This window comes from Gavia stellata, chromosome 1, assembly GCF_030936135.1.
Source record: "Gavia stellata isolate bGavSte3 chromosome 1, bGavSte3.hap2, whole genome shotgun sequence".
NCBI lineage: Eukaryota > Metazoa > Chordata > Aves > Gaviiformes > Gaviidae > Gavia > Gavia stellata.
The window spans coordinates 682,052-699,446 of record NC_082594.1 but is presented as its reverse complement, the minus strand read 5'-3'; the positions used below and the strand labels follow the sequence as shown (position 1 = coordinate 699,446).

The following is a 17,395-nucleotide window of genomic DNA, read 5'->3' as shown; positions in this document are numbered from 1 at the left end:
CATGTCCTTGGTTTGTCTTTTGTAAGTCTGAAGTTAATGCCACTAGATGTGTGAACCAGAGCGGTGTGTGGAGACTTTAATTCTGAATATACACTGTGCCACAAAGGGAAGGCAAAAAAAACAACCCCAAACCAAAAAACCTCCCCAAACCAACAACCTTAGGGCATTAACAGTGTTTCTCTGATAGTTTACTCAAGGGAAAGACAAAACAAGGCTTTATGAGAGAGCCATTCGCTGTATGAAGTAGCTGGTTCAGTTCTCTCTGACTCTTGGGAAATCGGGAGAAAGGCCAAGGAGGAGCATGAAACCTGCAACCTGCTTACTCGCCGCTGGTGAATTCCTCACCCACTGTGCTAGGAAGAGTAACGTCCTTCAGTAAAAACCCAATTCACGCTACTTACATGTGTGCAAACAGCTGCAGGGACTATTTCTGTCTCAGCCTATCCAGGATGTTCTTGTCCTGGAGGAAACATAAGGTCCTCTTCTTCCTGTGACCTTTTTCTGTTGATGTTCCAGGCTGAAAAAATTAAAAAGAAGCGAAACACCCTGTTTGGAACATTTCATGTTGCTCACAGCTCATCTCTAGATGATGTTGATCATAAAATCTTAACTGCAAAGTGAGTATCTACTTAATATCTTCCGTTATTTCTGCCTGCCTCTTTCAACCCTCTCGTATTACAGACGCAAGCGTACTGTAGCCTGTACAGGTGCTCTTGGTCTCATTTTGCTGAACTTCTGTTCTGTTGACTCTAGTTAGCTGGGATCAGACTTGCTCCTCCTAATCAATAACCTTTTAATTTATCTGTGTGAAGCAAGAAATCACGGTTATGCAGAGCAATTAAAAGTCCTGTCAAAAAGAGGGTTCAGGAGGCTGCAGTATTCTTAAGCCATGATCCCTGGATATTTCAGTCGTTGCTGGTTTTTTTTTAATTCCTGTGTTCCTGAAAATGGAATGAAAGATATCTCAGGTATTAGGATACAAAGCTGAACCACTAGGCTCCCTGTTTCAGAAAACATACGGTGTGTTTTTTCCTTCATTCCCTACATTTTCCCTTGTTTGCACCTTGCTTCCAGGCAAGCGCTGAGCGAAGTGACGGCTGCACTGCGGGAGCGCCTGCATCGCTGGCAGCAGATAGAGCTGCTCTGCGGCTTCCAGATCGTCAACAACCCGGGCATCCACACCCTGGCATCAGCCCTTAACATTGACCCCAGCTGGATGGGCACCCCGCGCCCCAACCCCTCGCACTTCATCATGACTGATGATGTGGACGATTTGGACGAAGAGATCGTGTCTCCCATGTCCATACAATGTACGTAGTCCCTGTTAGCTGTGTGCATGGTGAGTCAGCATCTCCCAGGTGCTGAACATGGGGTAGACCTGGAACAGTAGTTCAAATGTGTTAGAAGGAATTCAGGTATCTAAGTTGGTTTTTAAATTACCAAAATGAAGTTATTTGTTGTTAAGGGTCAGGAATGTCCGTAAGTGCCAGACCACCACTGCTGGGGTTGTTTGGAGCCTGTTAATTCCAGCAGAACTAGTAATTTGTAGATGTTATTAGTCATCATTTAATCATATGCATGCTGTTCTGTTCAACTCACTGAATGTAAGCATTTAAAAAAAAAACCCCAAAGGCTTGGGCTAGACTCACAGAAGTGAGAAAGGAAAATGAAGTGCATTGTCCTGATCCCCCCTTGGCTAGAGCACTTGTTTGGGGTACAGAAGGACTTGAAGACACACCCTCCTCATGCCCAGCTTTGGACTTCCACCTCTTGCCATTCTGTGTGGGGAGGAGCAGTCTGCTGTGGTGATGCTGCCTACCTGTAATGACCTATTAAACATTTCCTGGAGCAAAGACTGAAACCCCAATGCCCCATCTCCTGTGCGTGTGTTGTAGTCACCAAGGTGGACGTTCTCTCCCTCTTTATCGGTGACTGCTTATATACAAAGTGCATCAACTCCTGTAGGGAGGAATGGGGCTGCTGGAGAGGGAGGGTGGATGATCCTGCTCGCATGAGCCCAGATCTCTCGGAGGAAGGGATTGAACTGGGGTCACCCTGTGCCAGTTACTCTCTTAGTTGCTGAGCTCTTGGATTAAGCGACGGCTGTCTCCTCTGCAAAAGGTTTGTGAATCAGTCCTGACTACTGTTCCCATGTTCAGCTGACCCAGATTCGGCCTTGCTTTTCTCAAAAATGCATTTTCCAAGTACAGTTTCCTATCTCTAGCTACTGCACCAGAGAATGGGAGGCCTGAGGAGCGGTTCAGCCGCTCTGCGACAGTGGTCTGGGTGGCGCAGGGAGCGGCACGTGGGTAGGGCACAGCTTTCAGAGCTCCAGCTGGGAGAGGGAAGCCCGTGCTGACAGGGTTAGCTGCAGCAATCTTTTTAGTTACGTCTAATTCGGGTCACTTTCTAGTGAGGACTTCATCAAAAGTCTATTTAACTGAGTAGGAGGTGGGGAAGAGGAACAGAAGAGTCTCGGGGTTGGCAGCGTGCGCTGCAGGAGATGCCTGTACGTGCCATCGCCATCCCTCCCTCGTGGCTTCAGGCTCTGGTTAGATGCTGTGAAGGTCTGGAGGCGAGAGCTGAGGTCGGGCGATGGGCGATGGAGGCAGAGCACTGAGGATTTGGGTAGCCTGCAGGATGTTAAGGCAGGAGGAACGGGGTATTTGCATGTTTCCAGGGCTCAGCAAACATGGGGATTGGAGCCGGTGGTTTATGGGGTTGAGTGTGCATAGGGGCACTTTAAAGCATCAGACAGATAATGGTGTCCTACTTACTAGTCTCTGTGATTATCAGTTACCATTAGAAACCAAGCTAGACAGCTCTAATGAAACACTTGCAAAGATGCAAGCTGGGTATTAACGAGAGGGATGTCTGAAGTCCTGAGTAACACCTGAAGCACGCTCTCCAGGATGTGAGCTGTATGAGGCATAAGTCTTCATCCAAGATTTTAAGCCTCAGCTTCTTTGTGCCTTGCTTGAGACACCTCGAGGGAGATTTTTTTGCAGTGAGGACTTGCAGTTCCCGTCAGTCCAGTGATCAGTGGTGAGCCTGCCTGCCCGCCTGCCTCCGTGCCGCAGCGCTGATCTGCATCCCTGCGGGTGATAACTCCATGTAGCAAGCGCTGGGCACCCAAGTTCCCAAAGCACGGGAGGATTTGCCTTTCCCTAGAGGATTTTTCTTTCTTTGTGTACAAAATCTGCTTCAGGAGAGAAGTGCAGAGTTTTTCCTCCCCAGATGTGTTGGGGATGTTGCTGACTGCCCGTGATGACTCTCCCAGTAAATTACATTTTTCTCTCTCCCCTTGACACCCGGTTGGCCCATCCCAGACGCAGCCTGGCTTTTCGGGCGCAGGTTCAGTGACCGCTCGTCTCTGTCCTTGGAGGATCAGTCCCTCTGGAAATACCCTGGTTTGGTTCTCTTTGATTATATTTTAATTTTTTGTTCTACCCTCTGCCCTTCTTCTCAACTAAAATACATACACATATTTTCCAACTTTCTGGCACGGAAAACTAATGAATGTACCTCTCTTCACTGAGTCATCAGCATCTTTACTAACCCCCGGGAAGAGTCTGGTGGGATGAAGAAGAATCACAGTTCGCTGTAGTTCTCATGTGCTCTTGGGTTTTGCTTTTAAAAAAAAAACAGTTATAAAATCTGGAGGGTTTTTTTTACCCCTGAGATGGAGATTCAGGCTGGGCCAGGAGGAGGTGATAATGTTCCCTTTCCCATCCCACCTCCTTCTCCGCGCAGGCTTTGCTCGCAGCCCCTCTGCTGCCAGCCGAGGCTGACCCCGATCCCTCCCCACGGGGGCTGACGCCGATTGCCGTGCCTTTCTTCCCTCGGTATCCTTAAATAAATTGAGCAATGCCACCTATTATGCTAATCTGTCCCCCGATGCCCTGATGCCGGGGCCACGGGGACAGCACGCTCAGCCCCAGAGACGCAGAGCCTCCTGTTTTCGGCTGGAAGCCTTCCCTTCGCGGAGCGCTGCCGAACGCCGGCCGTCGTGGGACGGAGGAGGACGAGCATGTGCAGCAGCAGGCCCGGCTGTGCGCTGGCGTTGGTTAGGGCTTGCGTGGTGGTGGTCTGCCTCAAGGTGATGAGCAGGTTATTTGGCTAACATGGATAAAACGTGTGCAGTGTCTGGTGTGAGACGATGTTTGTGGGAAGCGAGGGTCTGCTGGGGCTGTGCAAAGCGAGGTCTCAGCCTTTGGTCCTGTGCTTATCGCAGGGTACATCGTGCAAAAGGAGAGTGCAAAGGTGAAAGGTGTCACCTTGGTAAATGAGGAGTGGAACGCCAGGAAAAAAGAAACAAAGCCCTTAGGGAAAAAAGCATGGCCCAAGAGAGAAAGAAACCTGTAGCAGAAACCCGTAGTCCCCCAGTTAATTATTCTGCAGAGCTTGGATCCCCGTTAGCCCTCCAAAATGAGACTCCTAAACTGTATCCCCGCCAGCAGCAGGCAAGTAGGGATCAGCTGTGCTATTCCTGTCCGTGCTGCCTTACTTAGCAGCATTGCTGCTGCAAAGGCACGGCAGGAGGGCTGGAACAGCCTCCAGTTCTGCCCATTAACACTCGCCCCCTCACCTCCTCTCATCAGCTTTTTGCAGTCCCCACCGGAGCAAGGGATTTTTTTTCCACCCTGACTCCGTGTGACTCGATTTCACTTAATTTCAGCTCTGGAGCTCTTAAGAGAAAAAAAATCTTGAAAGGGAATGGTATAAAGAGCTCCAGCGAAAGGTTTGTAGATGGGCAGTGTAGTAAAGCAACAAGTAGCAAACCTGAGTGGTGAGACCCTGTGAGAGAAACTGTGATTAACCTTGGGGATGTGGAAACAGCAAAGTTGCCTGAACTGTTCTTGCTTGTTCCTTCTTCCACTTGAAATATGTCCCAGCAGTGATCCTTCGGTACCTGAGTTGCTGCTGCCAGATGAGCTGCAGGAGACTCCTGTTTCCCAGCTGTATGTTTTCATAGCAGCGATTTGCTGGTTCTTCGATTCCCAAAGGAGCTCTCCTTCTACTCCATTTCTTAGCTTTCCTGTCTGTTCACCTTTTTAACCCATTTTTACATTTACTTCTTACTCATATAAGAAATCCTGAACAATCCTGAACACCTTATCTCCTGCACAAGAAGGAACATCTTGTATGGAAGTTACAGCTAGTGGATTAAATACCACCAGTCCCGTTGTCTGCCGGATGGCAACGCAGCCCGGTTGATCCTTAGTTTTCCATGTGTAGTGCTCTGCCTGATGGAAATGAGTGTGCAGAAATCTCCGTGTAGGCGGAGGTGCCTCCCTCTGCCTTTCGAACCGCGACCCCCTGGCTCCAGCCCAGTGTGTAGGTGTGGTGCAGAGGTAGTGTAGGCTTGGTGCAGGGGGAACTGGCTGAGCTCTCTGCCTCTGTTACCTGCCAGGCAAGGCTATGTGGCCAGAAAGGTCATTATGATCTTTAAAAGCTGTTAATTAGCTGGTGGCAGTGTGCTGAAGGAGGCAGTCCAATTTGTTTCTCCAAACCGAGATGAATTTGCAATTAGAGAAAAATGTTTTTCAAATTGAGCGTCTCTTTGATCAGTAAGCTAGTTATCAAACAGACTGGGAACAGATGATACCACTTTTGGACCAGAGCTATAATTTCAGGCGTGGACTGATGACAAAAGCCTGTGCCTACCCAATTAGTATCGTGGTTACTACACATCTGCCACGTGTCCCAGCCGTTCTGCCCCACAGAAAGGTACAAGGCTGGGAGGTTTCTGCATCTTCACAGAAGCTTTTCTGTGCCTGAACACGAAGTGCAGCTGTACTTTGCAACTCTGCTTTTGGTCCCGCATTCCTGTGCCTTGCTCCAGGAGTTGCACTGGCACGACAATGCTGGAAGCAGGAGCAGAGCTGAGCTCCGGGAGCGGAGCTCACCTCGCCAGCTTTAGGTGCCTACATCTGAGCTGATCACCGGAGGCTCCTTTTTTAGGCTGTGGAGGGAAATAGTACTACCAAGGCATGAAGCGTATGAACGATTTGGATGTCTGCGTTAGGATGAAATGAATCATGCCCTGAAAGTACCGACTTCTTCACGTTTACTATAAAGGGAGCCTGGGTGGTAGCTCTGATGTAAAGTTGGGTAGGGTGAATCACGCAGCCACTTTCTGCTTCAGGCAAGATGATCAGATAAGGTGTTCAGAAAGCACCTATATCTGGAATGTCAAATGTAGTTTCTCATGGGCTGGGCATTAATCTAGCATGTTAAGCAGTAGTGCCAGCTTAATGCTGCTTCTGCATTAAACCAGTGTAACTTACAGCAGAAGGTGGGAGGGCTGCAGTGGCCTGAGCAAGTGTCCCGGTGACAGAAGGCATGGTGCTGCGGTGCGTAGCCCTGCCCGTGGGTGGCAGCTTTATCGCGATGCCTCCTCGCTGATTTGATGTGCAGTCTCTTTCCAGCTGCCTTCAGCCTTCTCCCCTTTCTCTCATTACAGCTCCTGCCTTGCCCAGCACAGTTCGCCAGCGCCTGGTGGACCCACAGCACGCCCATGGATCTCAGAGGTTGGTAGAGAGTTATGTGCAAGGCCAGAATGAGTCGGGCCAACCTGCCCATTACCGGGCAGGCAGAGTCTCTCTCCGTCGAATGCACAGCCTCTCCTCTGGACAGTCTTTCAGTTCCGACCTTCCCGGCACCAGCCCATCATCTGCTGCCACCACCACCTCTTCCACCTCTTGCTCCTCATCCACCACCGCTGCATCTGCTCCTGCTTGCCATGTCCACCCTATCTATTACCATCACACCACCTCCTCTTATTTCCTCCAGATGGACTCCATCCCCGATCTGCCCCCTCCTGATGTCACCTCTGGAGTTCGCTGTCGCACTGAGAGCTTTGGGTATATTGCTGTTTCTTTTCTAGCTCCCTCTTGCCTGCTGTGTCTCAGAGCTGATGCTTGCTCGGGTGCTCTTTTTCCTAGATTCCTTGAGCCCTTTCCTTTTGGGCCTTTATTTCATGATTTGTCCACATGTTTGTTTCTTCAACCGCTCTCCCGTGCCAGTGGACCCTCTAAGGAGTGCTCCATGGTCCATCCCCGTATCTGCGAACTCAGTGGGTGCATAAACCAAGGAGGTGCTGTTGTTTAACTGTAGCCAAGCAAATGAGAATTCCTGGGCACTCAGTTATCGCTAAATGTCAGTCTCTCACTTGGGTGATGCACCTGTGAGAACAAAGGTAACACAACTAATCAAACAAACGCTGACCTTATTTGAAGCCTTGACTTATTTGGGGTCTTCACAAGCAAATTGCAAAGGAAACACGATGGGTGGATACTATGAGGTAGTAGTTGGTGCTGCCGGAGGGTTTGAAATTTGTGCTGTTTTTAAGAGGTGGCAAAAAGCAGCGTTCAGGAATGTTGTGTTTCAGAGTGACTCTCTACCTCTGTTTTGGTAGGGGATGAGGCAAGGTTGTGTTTTGGCTAAGGAGCGTCTGAATGATGAGGAGGGAGTTGGAGCTTCTTACTGCTGGATCACTGGCTTTAACTTGGTCCCTTTCAGTAGTAACAGCCGGCAAGCGATGGTTCTTTGCAGACCTATGTACGATAGGATCCAAGGGACCGGTTATCATCACCCCTAAATCCTTGACCTCTCCTGATTCACCACACTGGCGTTAGAGAGGCAAAGGACTGGGTGGGCCATAGATGCGGGAATCCCGTCTGGTCTAACTGGGGTGCTGCGAGGGGGCCTCCGGCAGCCGTCCCAAGCTCAGAAATGTTCTGTACCACAAGCAGAGGATCACGTTCCTTGGGCAGCCCCGGGTGGCGTGCTTCCGAACGAGGTCCACGGGCAGCAGTCCCACGTGGGTCATGGATGTGCCCAGCTCCAGAGCGCTGTTTGAGCCTGCGTCCATTCAGGTGCTTGATTTAAACCCTCGGCTAAGGGCGCCTGTGGTTTGCGTGGTCTCTAGTTCAGGGGCGTTGCAGGTGCTCGGTGCGGAGGTGTTGGTGCTGACGCAGATGGTGGAAGGGCCGAGATGGGGCATCAGGGAGTCCCGTCCTCCTGCCCTGCCGGGGAGCCGCCTGTGACCGTGGCCAAGCCATTTTATCTCTCTGTTCTGCGCTTTCTCCTTATCTTCAGTGTTCAGGAACAGACTTCTGGGAAAAGGCTGGAAGTCTCTCAGTGAGGAAGTCGACAGGAGCAATGTCCTTTCACGTTTATCTATCCAGACAGGACAACATTCCAAGTCACCACATCTTCATTCGTCCGGCACGTTGTACCATTATTCCTTTATCTGTAGGTACCCCTGCCCTTAGGCGTAGGTTCTCCCTGACATCATTTACACAGTCTCTGTTTTGGATGTCTCACCCTCTTGCTAACTTGTCTGTCTCAAAGCCGGGCTGCCTGCGAGCTGCCTGCCCGACCAGCGCATCCCTGAGCCCAGGCTGCGAGAAGCAGCGTGTGTAAAGCCCCGAGCAGCCCCAGGCAGATTATGGATTCTGGAGTATCGGGGCGGGGAGAAATTACTGCACCTGCTCCACAATGGACAATTAAAGAGCAACGTCTTGGTTAATTTAGTAATGTTTGTTTTGGGATTACGAGAAGCAGCATAATTAAAATATAGATTAATTACTGCCGATTTGAGTTCAGTTGCAGCTGTGCTGGTTTGACTGATAAAAGCTGGGAATGCGTCTGGTAACATCGCACAGTCCCTGTTTACCATCGACCTTCCTGTCTCTGTAGAGAGGAGGGCTTGTCCTGGGAGCTCGAAGGCTGATGTACTGTTTCAAAAATAGCTGTATAAACATGATTTTTTTTTTCAGCTGAGGCCTGTGATACACTTAATTGCTGACCAGGTTAAAGTCTCAAGCCTGCAGGCTCCCCCGAGAGTGGCAGAGGGAAATGTGGTGTGACTTTGGGATCCCAATTAGAAAAGGCAATGGTGCTGAGTGGTCATGAGGAGAGAGTAACTGGGGTCTTCTCCTTATTCCCCATGGGCACTTAGTGGCTTGTCAGAACCTAGTTGTTCACTGTTCAGTGGAAGGTAGGACTGTTTTCTCCCTGTTCCCATAGCAAAGACCACCTGCTGATGCAGGATAACGGATTTAGCAAAGGAGTTTTGCAGAGTAAGAACTTCTCACCTAAGATTTGCTTCAGCTACAGAATAGCAGACAGCTCCAAAATCCATGCTCATCCATTTCAGAAAACAGAAATGAAGAATTGGGTGCCCAAATGTGTTCTTATTTTGTTGCTTTTCATTTTTTGTCGGACTGCATCATTAGCAGATCCTGCTTAGATGCATCTCTAAAAACACTGCCACGAAGGCATGCCACAGCACAAGCCAATGTATTGCTCTTTCTCTTTTATATAACCAGTCTTGGAGGCCTTTACATACATCCCTCAAGCTCCACAGCCTCCCAGAGAGGCAAGCAGAACAGATGGGGAAGCTGAGGCTGAGAAAGGCCTTCCCAGGGAGTCATTGCCAAGGACGAAAACGGAACCCAAAAAATTCCTGCCTCCCTTGGTAGGAGGAGAGTGCTACCTTGAGTGCTTTGAGCTGCTGGATCGCTTTAGCCTCTCTCCTATCCAGCAGATGCCAATGTTGGCGAGACCTCACAAGAGAAATCGTCTCAAACAAGCCGTTCCCCAGAGAAAGGCTCGGGGATCACTCCTCTCCGTGCAAGCTGTGTACGGTGCTAAAGTCTGCTGGGGGTTAACCTGGTAGGGACCTTCTCTCCAGGCAAGGCCAGCGCGTGGCCAGTGAATTGCTTTCATGAACTCCTCACTGTTTGCTTCTCTTTTGCAATTGGCTTCAGAGGATCCGGTGCAAATAAGGTCAGAGCTGTTCTGATTTTGAAGGCTGATGTGTGTTTTTTAATGTTAATGAAGGGGACTGGGTGTCCCTGGGGGGGAGAGGGGTTGGAGGGTGCTGTGTGCACAGAGGTTTCTGCTGCCAGTGCCTGTTTCGAGTGGTACCCGTGGATAAACCTGATGGAGATGGGAGTGTAGGACCAAGTCCCCACGCTGGTGGCCCTTTTCCAGTGGGAAAGGGAGGTGGCAGCCAAAGCAAAGGGAGAGTGTCAGTAATCCAGCGAAAAGAGTAATTCACAGCTCTTACAGAGTGGAAGGGGAGAAATTACTGTTGGATTTGCATTGTGGAGGCTGTTTCTAAGCCCCTGACTGTGCCACGCTGAGCACAGCAGAATAACTAAGCCGTACAGCAAATCTGATTCTGCCTTAGGGGAAGCCTTTGCTTCCCTGGTGCCACATGCTAGCTAGGTATATAATGTATAGCCTTGCAGCTGTGGGTGCTCTTGGCAAAGGGCAGGGAGTGGTGGAGGCACCAAGGTCTGAATGAGGCTGGCAGACCAAGCCCTGCTTTAGTGTTGGACACCCTTGAGCCACTCCTAAGCTTTCCTGCAGCCTGTCTTGGGCTGTGCAGACAGCAGGAGCCCACAGGAAAGATCATTCAATGGGCTGCAGAGTTGAGGAAAAATATATATTTATTCTATATCATCTTCCTGCCCTCTCCCCTCTTTCTCCACTACTACCAGTCTTTCTTTTCTCCATGCTTTGCTCGCCGCTTCTTTTGTTTGCAAAGTCAGTCCATTCCCATTTTCTCACCCTCTCTCATTCACCGCGGTTGGTTCGGATTCTTGGCATGGCATGGTGGGAAGCGCAGGTGAAAGCAGATAAAAGAGCAGCAGTGTGCACGTCCTGCCTTCACGTAGGTTAACGCTGTCGGCTTTGGTCTTCGTAGATCGTTGGTGTGCCCAACTACATCAAAACAGCGGTGAACCCTGCGGCAGCGTGGCTGGGATTGAGAAGCGTGCTGTCTTAAGTGAGGTTCCCAGGTCTCTATTTTCATGTTCAGATCGGTGGTCTGAGGTTTTCAGGAGGGATGAGCCTTCGGTAGTGCCTGCACCATAGAAGCGCTTTCTCTGAAGGCACCTTCCTTTAATACCATCTACCAGGCTGTCTGGCCCCCCGGATGAACCAGCTTGGTGGCCAGCTTTCAAAACAGGCTGAGTGGTCAGCATTTCCTCTTGAAAATGTGCCGTACCGATCCATCAGCATAAGCCTCGTGAAAATTAGCGGGATACAGGCCAGCCCTTTTTGGCTGAGCCTTGCCCAAGATGACCGGCAATATCCTGGCAATGTTCTTTCCTCCATTCTTGTCCTGGCCGTGGGCTCTGGAGCGTCCCTTCCTCCTGGCTTTCTCTGGCAAAGCCAGCATGCATCCCAGGGAGTCGTGTCCCTGTGGGCACACACTTCCCCTGTCGTGCGTTTACCTGTGGGAACCGCCAGAAAGGATCATTTTGGGCCGTAGAAAGTCCCAGCAAAAGTTTCCAGCTGCTGGCGTTTGGTTCTGAAAATCAGCCCCTGCCCTTGGGTGCCACAGCGGGGATGCAGGAGGTCCCTCTGTCGTGGTTTAAGCCCAGCTGGCAACTAAGCACCACACAGCCGCTCGCTCACTCCCCCCCCTGCCCCAGTGGGATGGGGGAGAGAATAGGAAAGGTAAAAGCGAGAAAACTCGTGGGTTGAGATAAAAACAGTTTAATAAATGAAATGAAGTAAAATAATAATAATAATAATGATAATAAAATTTGTAATGAAAACAACAACAAACAAGAAAGGCAAGTGATGCAAATGAAAACAATTGCTCACCACCCTCCGACCGATGCCCAGCCCAAGCAGCGGTCCCCCGGCCAGCCTTCCCCCTAGTTTATATACTGAGCATGACATCATATGGTATGGAATATCCCTTTGGTCAGTTGTGGTCAGCTGTCCCGGCTGTATCCCCTCCCAACTTCTTGTGCACCCCCAGCCTACTTGCTGGCGGGGCGGTGTGAGAAGCAGAAAAGGCCTTGACTCTGTGTAAGCACTGCTCAGCAGTAACTAAAACATCCCTGTGTATCAATACTGTTTTTAGTACAAATCCAAAACACAGCCCTATACTAGCTACTATGAAGAAAATTAACTCTATCCCAGCCAAAACCAGCACATTCTCCACCCTTTATTCCATACCATTTATGTCATACTCAGATAGCACACTATCCAATACATTCTCTCCTACCATCATTCTTCCCATCCTTTGATATAGTGTACAGATATCATTCCCTTTGTCTGTGGACCACCCCTATAAAATGTCCATAAATATCCCCAAATGTCCACAAAATGTCCATTGAGTTCATTTGGTCCATGACTTTGGGCTCCATCTGTTATGGTGGTCACTCAGGACAGGAGAGGTGGTGTATTGCATGGAGTTATTGGGCACCAAAGCCAGCTCAGGTGGGGTCACTGCTGCACTTGCACTGCTTCTTGTTAGTCTTGTCCTCCAGTGGTTCAGGCGGTTCCTGCTACAGTAATTCCTGTAACATGCAACTCAAATCATGGGTTACAACAATTTAAAGGTATTTCCATTACAATCTCTACCCCAGTCCCTTTGGACCAGACCACAGGGTTTAGCACTGCAATGAACTCCTCCCCTTGCTCCTAGCCTGGCTAGCAACAAGGGGTTCTTGCTATAATAATTCCCATAACATGCAACTCAAATCCTGGGTTACAACAATTTAAAGGTGTTTCCATTACAACCTCCACCCCTGGTCCCTTTGGACCAGACCATAGGGTTTAATATTGCAATGAACTCCTCCCCTTGCCCCTGCTCTGGCTTGGACTTATCCACAGACTGCAGTTCCTTAGGATTGTACCTGCTCCAAGTGGAGCCTTATCTGTGTGCCACAGTCTCTTCAGGGGTATACCTGCTGCGGCAAAGAGTTATCCACAGCCACAGTCGCTTCGAGGTGCACCTGTTCCAGCGTGGCCTTATCCATGGGTCACAATGCCTTCAGAGATATACCTGCTCCAGCGTGGCCTTACCCACAGCCACAGTCCCTTCAAAAGTAAACCTGCTCCAACATGGCCTTTCCCATGGCTGCAGTCTCTCCAAGGGTGTACCTGCTCTCTTGTGGGCTTATCCATGGCCTCACACTTTGAGGTGCTCCAGCATGACCTCATGCACAGCCGCTGATGCTTCCAGGTGTACCTGCTGCAGCATGGACGTATCCACAGCCACAGATGCTTCGAGGTGTACCTTCTCCTGCGTGGGCTTACCCTTAGACCACAATCCCTTCAGAGTTACACCTGCTGTGGCACAGACATAACCACGGCCACAGACGCTTCGAGATGTACCTGCTCTGATGTGGGTTTATCCACGGCCACAGATGCTTCGGGGTGTCCTGCTCCCACATGGACTCATCCACAGGTCACAGTCCCTTTGACTCGAGTTCACGCTGGAGTTCCAGCCTGTCCAGTACAGCAGCACAGAAACAGCAGCGATGCCCTGGCCATCTGCCAGCCCAGGCGCATGGCCATTGCTGTTATCAAAATGTTCCCAGGCATAGCAGAGTAAGATGATAAGCAGTATGGCAGTACAGCAAGCAGCAAAAGCAAAAAGCAGCCACTAACGAGCACTAGACTCTAATAGACAGTAAGGCAAGCAAACCCCATGGCAAGCACAGGAGCCTGCCGATTAATAGCTAAACAGCAACAACAGCTATAAATTCGATCTAGCACATTCCAGTCAAACCTGTCATTATCTTGAACCCTTCGAGCCCCACGTTGGGCGCCAAAAAGGACTGTCGTGGTTTAAGCCCAGCTGGCAACTAAGCACCACACAGCCGCTCGCTCACTCCCCCCCCTGCCCCAGTGGGATGGGGGAGAGAATAGGAAAGGTAAAAGCGAGAAAACTCGTGGGTTGAGATAAAAACAGTTTAATAAATGAAATGAAGTAAAATAATAATAATAATAATGATAATAAAATTTGTAATGAAAACAACAACAAACAAGAAAGGCAAGTGATGCAAATGAAAACAATTGCTCACCACCCTCCGACCGATGCCCAGCCCAAGCAGCGGTCCCCCGGCCAGCCTTCCCCCTAGTTTATATACTGAGCATGACATCATATGGTATGGAATATCCCTTTGGTCAGTTGTGGTCAGCTGTCCCGGCTGTATCCCCTCCCAACTTCTTGTGCACCCCCAGCCTACTTGCTGGCGGGGCGGTGTGAGAAGCAGAAAAGGCCTTGACTCTGTGTAAGCACTGCTCAGCAGTAACTAAAACATCCCTGTGTATCAATACTGTTTTTAGTACAAATCCAAAACACAGCCCTATACTAGCTACTATGAAGAAAATTAACTCTATCCCAGCCAAAACCAGCACACCCTCTCTGCATGTGCCTGATACTCCTGGCATGTCGGCCGGCAGGGTGGGATAATGGTCCAGCCGGCCCCTTGGGTTGTCCCCGGCGTGGTGAGCGCTCTGCCGCGCGCCGTCACGTCACGCCCGCGTCTCAGCTGTCGCGGGTTGAACTGCAGCTTCGCAGAGCGGCGTTGGGGGCTGCTGCTGCTCTGGGTCTTCCCCACTGCCCACCGCTGATGTGCCACTTGGCGTGCTGCTGTCAGCAGTCACGGTGCCTCTACTCGTCGGGACTATATTCCGGATTTGCAGCTGGATAAATTATGAACAAAATGGGTTAGCTTAGCACCATTGGGATATTTGAAAAGTCTGTGCTCTTAGACTGTTTCCCCCCCATCAGCTCCTTCAGTCCCCCTCTGGACAGCAAGCCAGCGTGCCCAGGAAGAAAAAATCTTGGTCCAACAAGGTTGGACCAAGCACGGCACCCAGCACAGTGCTGGCCATCCGCTCCAGGGCAGGGCATCCCCAGGGAGCAGCAGCAACAGCCACGCCGGCAGTGGGGACGTGACCCCGCAAACCGGCCACCGACCCCTTGACACCCAGGGATCCTCGCGGTGAGAGTGGTCCCGGGAGGAGACATGGCAGCCGTGGTGCGCACCAAGGACCTGCTCCGAGCATCGGCCAGAGGCAGCGTTTCGCGTCCGTCTCCCCGGGACGCAGGACCAGCTGTCCGAGGATCAGGTTCCCAGTGTCTGCGCTCAGGGGAAGAAAATCCTCCTGGACCAGAGGATGTTTCTCCATCTGCTGTCGTCATTTTCTCCACACGCTGCCGTAGCCGCGGGATTGCTTTTGTTCCTTCTGGATTTAAAACTGTGCAGGACCTTGAGAGAGAGAGGGAGAGCGGCTCGCTGGTTGGCCTCTGAGCTAATGGGCATTTGCAGGTCTCAGCAGGGAGAAAACTCACCCTTTTCACAAATAAGGCGTTTTTGAAGCCACCTCAGTTAAAAAAAAATACTTTTTGCTGTATTTGCTATCAGCTCAGGATTTTTTTTAAGGATTGCTTTTCACTGACCCCTACCCAGATACCTTTGTGATTATGGCAGCCAGTAGAGAGGTTGGGTTGATTTTCGCCAGGAAAGAATATTCCTCGGTGGAGTGCTCAGCCACTCCGTCGGGTGAACTTCAGCAGCAGGTGCTCTGCTCTTGTACCGTGGTCCTTAGGGAGGGCACTCGGTGGCCATTTGCTGAGCTCAGATGAGACCTGTTCCCAGGCAAAGCTCGTGACCGAAGGCAGCGACGCCGGCACTGGGGAAGTGGTGGTCCGACCCCGCCATAGCAGCACACCAGCCTGACAGGATCAGCCGGAATGAGTCCGGAGCATGCGCTGCGTACCTGCCTGTGCTGCCTGGGGGTGGTCCTGCCTGCCCATAGTCCTGGCTTAGATCAGCGGCGTTTCCGGGCCGAGGTTTTGCCCTGCTGCCTTCCCGTGCTGCCTCACCCATGTGCCCGTACGGGGGTGGCTGAGCAAAGATTCTGGATGGACCCTTTTTCCCTGAGCTCAACTCTGCAGCCAGCGGTGAGCGGCAGATGCGTGAGCAGTGGGACGGGGAGTCCACGGGCAGCTGAGAAGATGCAGCTTCCGCAGCAGCCTCGCTCCCTCTCCTCGGTGCGCTGGGACCGAGCGCGGGCCGGGAGGAAACGCCGGCTGCTGTCTCCTCTTGCTCAGCGTCGGTCTGCAGCGTTGGTGCCAAACCATGCAGCCAAAGTCTGCTTTGTTTTTGTGGAAAGGGGGCACTTCCCAGGTATTTGTGGAGGACATAAACCTCTGAAAGCACATGTTCAGCACTGGCTCACCCTCACAGCTCAGCACATGCACATGATGGCTTCTGCCACCCTTTCTTGAGAGAGATGACACAATGAGTGGCCTGGCAGAAATTCCCTCTTTGCAGGTGTGTTAAGCACCAACATGGACAAGAAACGTTCAGGAAGAGCATGAGACTTCTAACTTTCTAAAAGGAAAGGAGTCGAGTTGTGATTGCAGTTACGTCTGTCTTCTGCATTTACCAGCAGCAACCTGAGCTCTCGAGCCCCCACATTGTGTGAGTGGCATCGGTGTCCACCTCCTGGAATTTGGCTCTGAAATACTCCAGTGTTCAGCCCCATCAGGTTTTATTGATGCTGCTGTTGCTGAAGCTGACTGCCTGTGACCCAGACCCAGTTATCCCAGTGAAAGCTGTGGGCCACGAGCCGTGACAGTGACCTTCTGCGGAGCTGCGGTATCATGGAATCACTAACGTTGGAAAAGACCTGTAAGATCAAGTCCAACCATCAACCAACACCACCATGCCCACTAAACCATGTCCCGCAGTGCCACGTCCACACGTTCCTTGAACACCTCCAGTGATGGTGTCTCCACCACTTCCCTGGGCAGCCTCTTCCAGTGTCCAACCACTCTCTCAGTAAAGAATTTTTTCCTAATATCCAGCCTGAACCTCCCCTGGTGCAACTTGAGGCCATTTCCTCTTGTCCTGATTCTGCTGGTGGCGCTGGGGAATCGGGAGCTCCCATGGCTCCATACAGTGTGTTCCATCGCAGTTGTCTCCCTTGGACAGCCTCCAAGATGCTCACTCAGAATAGCTGGGGATTTCACACCATCCAAATTGTTCAGTTCCTGTTCTCCCCTGCCTGCTGCTAACCTTGAGGATGCGGCTCTCCATCGCTCGGATGTCAGATGGGCTCAGTTGTGTGTGTGCGAAAGGCAGGGACTATTCCAGCAATGCCTGGGGCTATTTTCTTCTTGTTAAAATGAGAGATGAGACAGTCTCTACAGCTGGGCTCTCACAGTGGATCTTGGGCTGTATCCTAACCATCCACGAGTGTTTTTTAATACCCCTTTCCTCCATGTATTCCTATGGAGCTGTTAAATGAGGGCCCAAGTTTATTCAGTGGGTTTTGTTAAAAAATACCCTTGTTACCATTACGGAGGGCAATGATCTGAGAAGAATCTTTCCTGCCTATTACAAGCAATTTGTGCTAGTACAGTCGTATTGGGTGACTTTGTGGTCTGTTGCTGCAGTCACTTTTCCTGAGCATCTACCCAGTACCTCCTGGAAGTCTCCTTATGTACCAGCTCTGCAGTGAGGGCGTCTTCTCTCAGCTTTCCTCGCTCTTTTGCTGCCTCCAAACTCCGATGTTACTGATGCTGGTATCGTAAAAGAGGAGCTAGGGGCTCTCC

General features: G+C 50.8%; 1 protein-coding gene across 3 annotated transcripts in view; it reads left to right on the top strand.

The window, feature by feature from the left end:
* STIM1 (stromal interaction molecule 1) overlaps positions 1-17,395 on the top strand; it is a 105,642-nt gene that overhangs the window by 85,950 nt on the left and 2,297 nt on the right. Inside the window, exons 9-12 of one of the 3 annotated variants that reach the window (XM_059815924.1) lie at positions 517-617; positions 1,075-1,310; positions 3,330-3,410; positions 6,467-6,866. In XM_059815924.1, the coding sequence (XP_059671907.1) occupies positions 517-617; positions 1,075-1,310; positions 3,330-3,410; positions 6,467-6,866 (818 nt within the window). The remainder of the gene's footprint in view (positions 1-516; positions 618-1,074; positions 1,311-3,329; positions 3,411-6,466; positions 6,867-17,395) is intronic. The other 2 variants (XM_059815943.1, XM_059815934.1) reach the window with 2 other exon arrangements.